Source organism: Podarcis pityusensis (assembly GCF_964106645.2).
Source record: "Podarcis pityusensis genome assembly, chromosome: 1".
NCBI classification, from domain to species: Eukaryota; Metazoa; Chordata; class Lepidosauria; order Squamata; family Lacertidae; genus Podarcis; species Podarcis pityusensis.
This window is the reverse complement of record NC_138028.1, coordinates 72334255-72346435: the sequence shown is the minus strand read 5'-3', so window position 1 is coordinate 72346435 and position 12181 is coordinate 72334255. Positions and strand designations below refer to the sequence as shown.

The following is a 12181-nucleotide window of genomic DNA, read 5'->3' as shown; positions in this document are numbered from 1 at the left end:
TTTTGTGTTTTCTGACATTAAAGTACAATATTCCAATCAAAGACAAAAATACAAACTGGTTGCTTAACTGTGTCAAATATACATTTTCTGGGCACCTTAGGTGAAGAATTATAGCTACAGTGACTCTCCCTGAAAACTGCTAATTTCCTCTTTACAATGTGTCCAAATACCTACAGCCTGAAGAGCTAACATTGCTTCTCATTCGATTAAGGAGACATCAGGCTAAGTTGGCTAGTATACGAAATTACACAATCGCCCAATTACTACAGCACTTGCCAACTAATTCCTCTTACCAGGTCAGCTGCTGATTGGCTCATTTGTGCTGTATATGATATTCTGTGACTCTGCAAGTGCTTCACTGGTACCATGCTCAAGTCTGTGCTTTCTTGCCCATTCTTCAGTATGTTCAAGTCCCCAGTTCATTCATAGTTTTACTTTGCTCTGGCATGTGCTGGAGATTGTAAGCATTTTTTTAACTATAGGATGCTGTTGCATATAAATAACTGCTATTATTTTGCTTTGATGTTCGTTTTTGTGATTGTTGCCTTAAAAATCCGTTCAAGAGGCAAGCTTACTAACTTGCAGATTTATTAATTTTGGCTGAAAAAAGTAAGCTTTTCCACTCATTCTTGATGGAAGTGGCTTAATTCACCACATGCTGCTTGTCCCCACCCCACTCCCCTTCAAACTGAAATATATTAAGGAACTAGAGAGGGTATCTGTATTGGCTCAGCATTGTGTCAGCTATTTGTGTGTCCATTAGTTTATCATAATCTAGTTGTCTTTTTGCACCATATACCAGTAACAATCAAAGGCAGCAGTATAACAATAACTCTACTTTGAATGAATAATTATTATCAGATTTGATAGTTTTAAGCTAGGAGCTTTAGTTTGTAGTTTAGGATAAAATCATTTGTGTTACAAAGATGTGCCTCATGGAGCATGAAATAGTAGTCGTCTCTGTATATTATTTGAAAACTAAAACTAAAAATATTTTGTCCATCAGTTACACTAATTAGATGAAAGTGATAGATACATTGATAAAAAAATTAAACAATTAATACTTCTATCAAGGAAAAATTTTACATGGTGAATTTAATGAAGATGTTTTCATGTCTTCCTCATAAAAAGGTCTCGATAATTTAAAATAATTTTAAATGTACAAGTGATTTTGATAGCCCTGCATGTTAGCTAACTGCGTAGAAAGGAAAATAATCTGTGATCTTGATGTTTGTAAGGTTGATGAAGATGATGTGCTGCCATTGATGCACTGTATTCATTTGTCATTCAACCATAAACATCAGTGTGTTAATGATAAGTCTTCCTAGATAGCTAGTTTATCATGTATATGCTTTAGCAGAAGTTCCCAGAAGTACTTGCTAGTTAGTTACAGAGTTCAGTATTGCAATAGATTGTTCTATATTCTTTTTATGTACTTCCATTTACAGGCTGATGATACCTACATCCAGCTGAAGAAAGATCTTGAATATTTGGATTTGAAGGTAAAACATGTTCGTATAAAATATTCTAGTATTTTACAGTTGATCTATCCTCTATATACAACCCTCATTAGTGTATTTATGTTATGGTATCAGTTATCAATCCTTCGATATTCTGATTTCTTTTTTCTGTAACTGGAGTAAATTTTAAATGTAAAATACACTGGATATACAGTATAACATGACATCAAAACAGCCTCTTTATTTTGGAGAAAATCAGAGAGCCTCATGCACTACTTGAAGGCACATCCACTCATGCAAGGAAATGTATTTTTGCCAGTTCCCCCTTCTACTGCACCCCCATGTCACAACATATTTGTGCCAGGGGCTCAATATTATCAGCTGCTAATAAACAGATGGTAGTGCTTGCTTCTTACTCTTTAATTCTATTTCTGCTAAAAACTGCCTGTTTTACTAATAATTATTTATTCACTTATTTGTTTACAATATTTGTATTACCTTATTTGCTATCAATTCCAAAGGCAGCTCCTAATAACTCAAAACACTAACAATGTAGTTCACATTAATAATAAAATATAAATGCCAGCATTAAAACTGGCATTTGAAGCTATTTGTTCAACTGTCATTTGAAGCTATTTGTTTGCAATATTCTCCGTACAGACCTAATTAAAACCCACAGTTAAGGGTGGCAGGGTAAAATTGTTTGCAAAGGGGAAGAATATAGAAAATAGAAAAGGCACATGCCTATAGCCTGTTACTAGTTCCCTAACCATAGTTCAAATGTAGCATTGTATCTGGGAACATAGTCATAATGATATTTGCCCCGGTCAGAGCAGATGGAGGCCCCAAAGCAATACATTTTCATAGAGTTTCTGGACTGCACATAAAAAAACAAAGACATATTTGAAAGGTTTATTTTTTTTAAGTATTCCAAGATAGAAGGTTCCATTTTGAAGTTGTTGTTCTCTGCTTGAAGGTAAGTGGATGAGACACAGCTTTTTATTTTTATTTTTAAAAAAATACAGTTCAACAGTACGATATGAAAGAAACGAAAACATAACACATATGAATTAAACAGAACAAAACAGATACAGCAGCAGTTAACTAAATAGTGTTTAAAGGTAGTAGGAAAACATTTCCAAATTTATTCTCACCAAAAGATTGTGTAAACAAAACAGATTTAACTTGGTGCTCAAAAAACAGCAGAGTAGATGCTATACAGATGTTTCTGGAGAAGAGTATTCTATAGAGGAAATCCTTGGTAGCATCCTATTTAATCTGTAGACACGAGCCATTAACACCCAGAGAAACTTCACCAAACAATTAAATTCATACCTGAGAAGGCAGTCCTTTAGATCTTGGTCTTTGACCACATAGTGTTCTGTGGATCAACAGTATTTTGAATTGTGCCCAGAAACAAACTGAAACCCAGTGAAGATGTTTAAGTACTGAAATAATATGTTTGGTATAAGTCTCAGTTAATAAACTGATTCATTTTCCGGACCATTTAAAGTTCTGAAAATGGTATTTATGGCCAGATATACTTTTCATCAATTCCTGCTGGTGTGGCTGCATCACCTTCCACGAAAAGCTTATCTTGCCACAGTCATCTATGCCTTGTAAACCTCCAGGCTGGATCACTGCAGTGTGCTCTCCAAAAATCCTGAATACCTAAAAATCCTAACATATCCATACTATTGTGTCTCTCAAGTAGAAAGCAGATAGGCTCAGGAAAACCATGTCTGAATGATAACAGATTGTAATGATCTGATTTAGATGACCATTACTTTTCTAGTGCAACCTCATACATTACCACTCAGAAATAAGTTGTATTGAGTTCCATGGAACCTGCTCCCATGGAAGTAAGCATAGGATTGCAGTCTTAAATTCTAAAGATAGTTAATGTTAAATACCTAACATTCACCTCTTTAAAATATTCTATATATTTTGTATGTATATATATTGGCTAGCATAGGCAGCATTTCATGTAACATGCAGTTATTCTGATGATGGAATATTAAGGTAACTGTTGAGTCTTGTAATGGTTCTTGTTTTCTGTGTTTATGCATTAGGTACAGTCAGTGCTTTTTTCTGGGGATACACAGGGGTACGCATACCCCTAAACATTTTGTGAATCTAAGTTTGTCCTCATTGAGGGGCAGTATTTCAATATGAGTAGGTAAATGAGAGTACTCCTAAACATTTTTTAAGAAAAAAAGCACTGGGTACGGTATGTTTTGAAGAGTGTTGCTTTAAAAGCAGCTGCAGCATGAGTGATCCTGTAAATGTTAAGTTTATAGTTCCTTGGTAGCCACTAATTTTTGTTGGTGGAGTTTGAAATAATGCTTTGGATGATATGCTGCATAGAATAAATTCAGTTCCTACTTTGTGACCAACAGTTGACAATATTAAAGACATGAAGGTATGGAAAATAAGGTGAAGGAATTAATGTATATGCAGCCAATCAAGATGTAAAAAGATCTGTCATAGAATGCTAGATGGGAAGTCAAATAGAATTACTGTATAAGAATAGAAAAAGGTGTAATTGTAAAACTTGAAAACCTTTTAAATAAATAAATAAATAAGAATAAATTCAGCTCCTAAATCAAGGCAAATTCAAGTTAGCCTGAGATACTCTCTTGAGCTGTTAATCTGAGGCTTGCCTGCTGTATATTGTCATCACAGCAGTATCAAAGCACTCAGAATGTAGAAGAGGAAAGGAAAAGGAAGTAGAATATACAAGTAATTACCTACAAATAATCTAGAGAGGCTGCAATCACATTTTATCTGCAACAATATCCTTCAGGTTTGGATAGCATGCACCCCATGGCAGTCCTCTTGCTGCTGAAGGGATCCTGGGGTGATCTGGGCTTTGATATGGTGCCATATCCTCCAAGGCTAATAATTCTTCCTTCCAGGATCCTTTCAGTGATGAAGGGCCACCAAAAGGGTCATTTGAAGAGGAAGACTAGCCTTAGAAGCCCTGAGAGTCCAGTTCCCTTTCTCACCTTTGCATTCAGTCTGTAGGGATTGTGGCCATCTGCTCCCTTTCAGCCTGTTCTTCTTTCATCCTCTCCCTCTGCAAGTTTTGGATATTTGGTGGAAGGAAGAGGGAGTCCCCAATATTTGTATGCACTGGTAGTAGGAGGTATGTTTTGTTGCTAAAGACTCTGTGCTTCCATGCCTTCCCAGTGTTTAGACACAAGGACACAAATAATGCACACAAATCATGTTTTCTTTATTCATTCATTGGAGGAGGTTGGTAGATAAGCCTAATGCCCTGAATTTCTTAACTGTTATGCCAGCAATCAGAACATACAGATGCAAGCAGGAGTTGAGCAAAAGAGCACACTCTCTGGTTTCTAGGGACTGGTATTCAGAACCATAGTACTTCCTTTGACCATGAAAGCAGAGAATAGCTTCCATTATGGCTAATAGACATTGATAGACTTATCTAAGAATTTTTCTAACCCTTTTCTAAAGCCAACCAAGTTGATGACTATCACTGCGAGTTCCAGAGTTAACTACGTGCTACGTGAAGAAATCCTTTCTTTTATGTGTCCTGAATCTTCCAACATTCAGCTTCCTTGGATGTCCATGAGTTCCAAGGTTATGTGCGAGAGAGAAACTTTTCTCTCTCCACTTTCTCCATGCCATTCATAATTTTATAAACTTCAACCATGTCACTACTTATTCACCTTTTTCTAAAGTCCCATATAGTGCAACCTTTTCTCTTGGGGGAGCTGCTCCATCTCCTTGATCTTTTTGGTTGCCCTTTTCTGAACCTGTTCCAACTCTACAATATCATTTTTGAGGTGAGGAGACAAGAACTGTACACAGTATTCCAAAGGCAGTCACACCATAGATTTGTATTATGATATCAGTTTTATTTTCAGTTCATTTCCTAATGATCCCTAGCTTGGAATTTGCCTTTTTCACAGCTGCCACACACTGGATTTACATCTTCATTCAGCTATTGACTATGACCCCAAGGTCTTCCTCCTGGTCATTCACTACCAGTTCAGACCATATAAGTGTAGATGTAAAATAAATATTTTTTGCTGCAAAGAATCTTTGGAGCATTTACATTGATTTGCATTTTCCATTTTGACACCCATTCATTCAGTTTGGAGATATCCTTTTGGAGCTCTTCACAATCTGTTTTTGTTTCAATAACCCTGAATTACTTAGTATCATCAGCAAACTTGGGAAAAGAGCACATGAGAAGCAAAAAATGCTTTTACGTCTCCACCACCACCACCTGTCCCTCCCACCACTCCAGTTTCCAAGAAATGTGTGTTAGTCAACTAACTATGGAGTGTTGAACTGCAGCAAGGAGAAGTAATGCTGCTAAAAATAATAGTATACATATATTTTTATTTTCCTGTTTTGTTGTTTATTGGCTTCTAGTGTCAATTTTTCCTCTATAACAAGATATGTATTAAAATTTTGTTTGAAACAGATAAAAAATAATGGACCTCTGATCAACATGGTTTACAAAGTTCTAAAGAGCTCAGCACAAGGGTTACTATCCAGTATAAATGTAAGAGTGCCTGTAACGGAAATGTAACCATTCCATTGCTTTCTTCAATGGCAGTCAATGTTTAAATGGCTAAGCATCCACAGGTGTCTCATGATACATACGACACCACAGCTTTCTGCAAGATGTGTGTTTTTGGAGGCTTTGTGCAATATTATGGCTGGCACAGTACTGCTTGATTTTATTTTCTCATGTGTTGGAAACTAGTGGTGATTCCATTTCTATAATTATGAAAATACAGAAGCATGCTAATTTTGTTTTGATTTTGCTGCTTTGACAATGAGTTGATTTTACGTGTACTGTTATATGATATAATTGCATATTTTTTCCTTGGCTCACTGTGCACTGTATACCTTTTAGATTTCAGATCAGTTCCCTTGCTTGCATATTTGTTGTTATACTGATTACTTACATTCTGTTATACCAATATATAGTATGTGTTGCTTATCTTAGAAAGTTTTAAATCCACACAATATTCTAGGTGGCAGTTTAAAAGGAAATGGTGCTTTACTGCAATAAAAAAAAACCTAAATCTAAATATTGCCAAAAGGCAATAAGCCCTCCTGTATTTGATTATTTGGTTTCCATTTTATCAGTTTACAATGATGGGAACTTGAAGATGGAGCTGTGACAAATAGTCATGAATGGTAAATAGAACTAATAATAGTACTAATAATAATTCCAGCTTTTTTATAGCGCCTTCTGAATGTTCAAAGGCTTCACATACATTTTTCTCAGTAAACTTTGTAACGATCTTATACGGAAGGTCAGAATTATTACACCACCTTGCAGTCACATGGCTGCAGCTGAAACAGTACCTTTTATAAGTCTACCTAGTGTAATAATGCAGAAGGTGAGTTTTGAACAAGACATTTTCTGGCTGACTACTTGTTCTCTTAGCCGTTATACTAACTACTGTCTTCTGCCTCAAGAGTTAAATATCATTTTCATATCCTTTGGGTAAATCATGATGGCTTGGCCCCTGAGGTGATTTCATGTGGTGAAAATAAAAATATATTTCAGTTGTAAAAAACAACAACCCAGTAACATTCATTATTACATTTCTTGTTTGGGTTTTGTATGTAGCATTCGTGAAATATGTAAATATACATATATGTACATGGGTGCATGTGCTGAGAAACTGGGAAACACTTCTTGTGGCACCAGATTTGTTACAGACGAGGCGTGAGGAACCTCAGACCTGGGATTGAATGCTTCCCTCCAGGCCCTCATATCTGACCCTTGGAAGTCTCCTCCAGCCACACCCCTCACTGGCCCTGCTTCACGCCCCAAGTATTTTGTGTGGCTGGAATGTGTCCTTGAACTCTGATAATGCCTCTTGCTTGCCTGGATGGGTGATAAAGAGATTGCCGGGAGGAGGGGGCGGGGCATGGGGCTAGCCTAGTGTACAGATATAAAATTAACATTCATTGTTCCATTCGCTTTTGCCTCTAGCCCTGCTCATTGCTGCATGTCTCCCTTGAAATGTTGGCCAGAAGGGAATGCAGCTCTTAGACAAGAGCTATAGGGCTATAACCATGTTGTAGGCCAAACATATACACTGGTACCTCGGTTTAAGAACAGCCCTGTTTATGAACTATTCAAGTTACGAACTCCACAAAACTGGAAGTAGTGTCCCAGTTTGCAAACTTTACCTCGGTCTAAGAACGGAAGCCGAACAGTGGAAGGGCACCAGCGGCAAGAAACCTCATTAGGGAAAGCGCGTCTTGGTTTAAGAACCGTTTCGGTTTAAGAACTGACTTCCGTAACGGATTAAGTTTGTAAACCAAGGTACCACTATATTCTATTCACTTGAGAATTTTGTCTGATCTGTTAGGATGGTTGCACATTCCACTCCTGTCTCTACTACCCCCCCCCCCGCTTTTCTGTGGGTCTGCTCACAATGCTGGGTCCATCCATCCATTCATCGCATCCATCCATTGCTCTTTTTATCCTGTATAGTGCAGGAACTTAACACCTTATAGGGTCAGTATTTCTCTTCCAGCTACCAGCAGCATATTGCAGGTGAACATTTTTTGCATAAGGAAGTTTATCATTTGGAACCCAACCAAATTTGAAAGAATTGTTGTGCATGTGGATCCTCCCTGAAACACTTTGGATCAGGGTCAATATATCAGGCTGCTATACCAGCAAAGAACTGGTGACATTTATGGGTATTAAAACAATTTAAAACAATGTGTTTTTGAAAAAAGCCCAAGAAACCTAACCTTTGAAATAGAACCACTGATGTTTAATTTTCAGCATTAAGAAATCAAAGAATTAGTGCTGGGAGGATGTAATCCAGCAAAATCTGCTGTGCTGTGTTAATATAAAATGGATTTGTTTAGAAATTTTGTATAAGAATCATAGAATGCGTGAAGATATAAATAATGCTGACTTTGCCCCGTTTGTTAAGAATTCACATTGCTGCTATAAAACTTTAAAGGTAAATTAAACAACCATATTTTAAAAGATCCCAAATTTTATATAAGATATTTGTAATACTACTAGTGTAGGCAACATCATCATTTGGGGATATATCTGTGGTGAAGAATCTGCTCCTTCCTAAGCCCTACCAGGCTTATGCTGGCTGCCCACGGGAGATGATAGTGGGTGGCTTCTTTCTTTTCCCCTCCCTTCATTTTGCTATTAAAAAACAAACAAAACAAAAATTTCTATTGGTTTCAATGGGCAGGAAAATAACTGTGGTAGCTTCAGGGCTGGTGTAGTTTTTCTGTCTTATTGGGAGAATGGGAAATCTGTAGATCCTATGTGTCCAAGGCCTCTTGGATCTGTCTCAATAAGCTCTTTTCTTCTCCTACTACTGTCAAAGTAATGGCGACAGACCTTGCTGCTGCTGCACTAAGGAGACCTCTGGTTGCAGTCCTCCTCCTCCATCTGCAGACTACCCTCTACGTCCACAGCATCCAGAGGCCCTTCTGCCTCCCAAGGAGCTTAGATTCCTCCTTAAATAATCTTAAAATATAGAGGGAATTAGTAAAGTTTTCTCCAGACCTTTTTTGTTTATGACCAACTTTTAATTTTACTTTCAAATCTTTATTTTTTATTTTTTAGGTAACAGGGCGTGATACAATAAAAGAACGAAATGCGAAACCCATCAGGATTGGAGAAAGTGATATTGATGTAAGAATAAAGCATAATTTTACTGAGGATGCAGTTGTCCTGATGAATCCAGTTCTGTTTTATTATTCTAATCTTTTTTTATATACATTCTTGTTTGTAGGTGAAACTAAGTGTTCTGTGTGAACAAGACAGGATTCTACAAGACCTAGAAGACAAAATAAGAGCCCTGAAGGAAAATAAAGTAAATAGTATTGCAATCCCTCCATTGCCTTGTTTCTCTAACAGGTTTTGCAGTAAAATATGGCAATCACTGTAGTTACTGCAATTGCTTATTTTGGATAGTATGCTCAACTGCTGTGTTCATTGATGGGAACAGGGCTGAGATGAAAATAGGATGCATTATTAAAATACAGTGATTTGGCAAATAGATGTCACACCATGTTTTGCTTGCAAGCCCAGCTGCTGGGTATGGAATTGGAATTAGAATGATCAAGGCAGAGGTCAACAATGGTTGATAACTGCTGTCCGTAATCAACTTTTTGGAGATGAGGTCTGAAATTTCCCATGTTGTAATATTGCATTGAGTAGCTAAATTCTGTTTTCTGATCCTTATCTAACCAAATGAGGACGATAGTAGATGCTGGTAGCATCATTAATAACATAGAATAAAAGTGAACAAGAACTAAGGTTGATTTGAGGTTAATAATATGGTAAAAAGAAAATAACAGCACAATCCTATGCATATCTCCCTCAGATAATATGCATATATATTTCCAGGGCTAAAGGTCAGTTAGATATGTGTATAAATTTGTTTTAAATTTGCTGATGTGTTGCTTTTCAATATCTTTTAAATCTTCTACAGGATCAGTTGGAATCTGTCCTGGAAGTGCTGCATAGGCAGATGGAACAATACAAAGACCAACCACAGCACACAGAAAAGATTTCATACCAGCAGAAACTTTTGCAGGAGGATCTCGTACATATTCGGGCAGAAATATCCAAAGTATCTACAGTAAGTAATTCCTAGAGATACAAAAGTTAACTTATAGACAAATATTTTAGTGTTCAGTCATTTTAATTCTATTTTCATGGCAGACCCACTGAAATGGGTTCGTTTTTTAAAAATTGCTATAGTACTTCCAGAGTTGAGCTCTTCAGGGATCCTCAAGGTTTTGGAGCCAGTGAATCCAAAGCCATAGTAAATTTTCTTTAGGCCCAGTCTTTTCTTATATGCTTAGAATAATGCCTCATAAGTTTCAGTGGGTGTAATTTCCAAGTAAGAATGCATAGTTTCGTAAGCTAAAGTATATTTGTTTTTGGTATAAACAGCATAAAGTAGTTGCTTTAATGCTTAGATCAACCTGCAGCATTTTATATCTTTTATTGTTTGTTTGTTTGTTTGTTTGTTTATGTATTTCACAAGATGTAAATACAGTGGTACCTCGGGTTAAGTACTTAATTCGTTCTGGAGGTCCGTTCTTAACCTGAAACTGTTCTTAACCTGAAGCACCACTTTAGCTAATGCGGCCTCCAGCTGCTGCCGCACCACCAGAGCATGATTTCTGTTCTCATCCTGAAGCAAAGTTCTTAACCCGAGGTACTATTTCTGGGTTAGCGGAGTCTGTAACTTGAGGCCTCTGTAACCCGAGGTACCACTGTACTGCTTAATTGTACTAAAACCTCAAAACGGTTTACAAAAAGAATGAAACAATAAATTATCAGTGAAAAGCAGTTTAAAACAACTATTTAAAACATTGAAAAAATAATTATAATCAACAATAAGCTAAAAACCAGATTAAAACTCATGTCAGCATTCTAGTTTTCTGAATAGGTTTTCCTAAACAAATATGTTTTTAGCAGGCACCGAAAACAGTACCATGAAGTGCGTGACTGATGTCAATAGGCAGGGAGTTCCAAAGTTTGGGTGCTGCCACACAAATATCTTTCAAGGCATTGGGGAGCATCATCTCACACAGTGAAGCATTAATGATGCTCTAGACCCAACCAGTCAGACCCCCCTCTGCTAGATTTAATAAGCCAGGAGGGATAGGGGTCCAGAGGGCAGCTGAAACTGAACTCACAACACATCATTGATTCTGGCACTGGTTACGTCAACCAGAGTGGCAACAATTGCAGAGTCAATATCACTCTGAACTCTAGAGACTTTATCTTTAGAGTGTGTAGCCAGTTGATCCCAGTGGGTCCTCAAATGTTCCAGATGTTCCTCCCCACAATGTGAGTCAGTAACCTCTGAACTATCTAAAAGAACTTCATCAGCCGCCTTCTAGAGGATGCAATGCAAACTGCAAAATGAACCTTCACAGCTGATACTGCTGCATGGTAAACACAATTATGTGCTCTGAACAGTGTCCCATCAGCTTTAAAGTGAGGCCTGCATTAGTTGTGCTCTAGTCTTTGGCTTGTTTCATATCCTGGAGCTCCCCAGAATACCAAGATGTTACTCTGGCTCCATAGTGCTGGAGAGGACATGTGGGAGCATAGCGAGATCAGGGCTTTGACAGGCTCATTAGCTTTATCCACTGGGAAATATCATCATCATCCTGCCTTTTTCTCTGAGAGGGACTCAAGGTGACTTACAGACAAAACTGAAACAGCTAAAAACATAGGTGGGGGGGTATATTCAGTCTCCCAGAGCATTCAGGAACACCTCAGGTTCCATCTTTCTCTAAGGGTGGGGAATCCATATGGACCCACCACACACACAGGATGGTGGGGATAAAAGGATAAAGCTGAATATTTTGTCTTTGCCAACAGGAAATGGAAAATGCCTGGAATGAATATCTGAAACTGGAAAAAGATGTACACCAGCTGAAGCAAGCCTTACAGGAACAAATGAACAGATCATTTTTTTCTCAGGTGAGGCTTATTCAGCTTCATGATTCAAGCAGCTTTTGCACAATGTGCCCTTTGGCAGCGTAGCCAGATCTTGTCCCACTATGTGAGCGAATCTTGAGGTAAATGCAGGGGCCAGGATTCCACTTGCACAATGGGGCTTTCCCCTCTCTCCTCCCTATGCCCCACATATCCCCTGAAATTGTTTCGAGGTTGAGAGAATTCCCAGAACAGCATGCAGGGG

General features: G+C 37.7%; 1 protein-coding gene across 14 annotated transcripts in view; it reads left to right on the top strand.

Annotated features, from left to right (window-relative positions):
- PLEKHA7 (pleckstrin homology domain containing A7) overlaps positions 1–12181 on the top strand; it is a 154170-nt gene that overhangs the window by 117322 nt on the left and 24667 nt on the right. For 11 of the 14 annotated variants that reach the window (XM_080975030.1, XM_080975027.1, XM_080975026.1 and 8 more), the window contains 7 exons: positions 177–296; positions 1449–1502; positions 5923–6003; positions 9076–9144; positions 9245–9325; positions 9947–10096; positions 11860–11961. In XM_080975030.1, the coding sequence (XP_080831156.1) occupies positions 177–296; positions 1449–1502; positions 5923–6003; positions 9076–9144; positions 9245–9325; positions 9947–10096; positions 11860–11961 (657 nt within the window). The remainder of the gene's footprint in view (positions 1–176; positions 297–1448; positions 1503–5922; positions 6004–9075; positions 9145–9244; positions 9326–9946; positions 10097–11859; positions 11962–12181) is intronic. The other 3 variants (XM_080975031.1, XM_080975029.1, XM_080975021.1) reach the window with 3 other exon arrangements.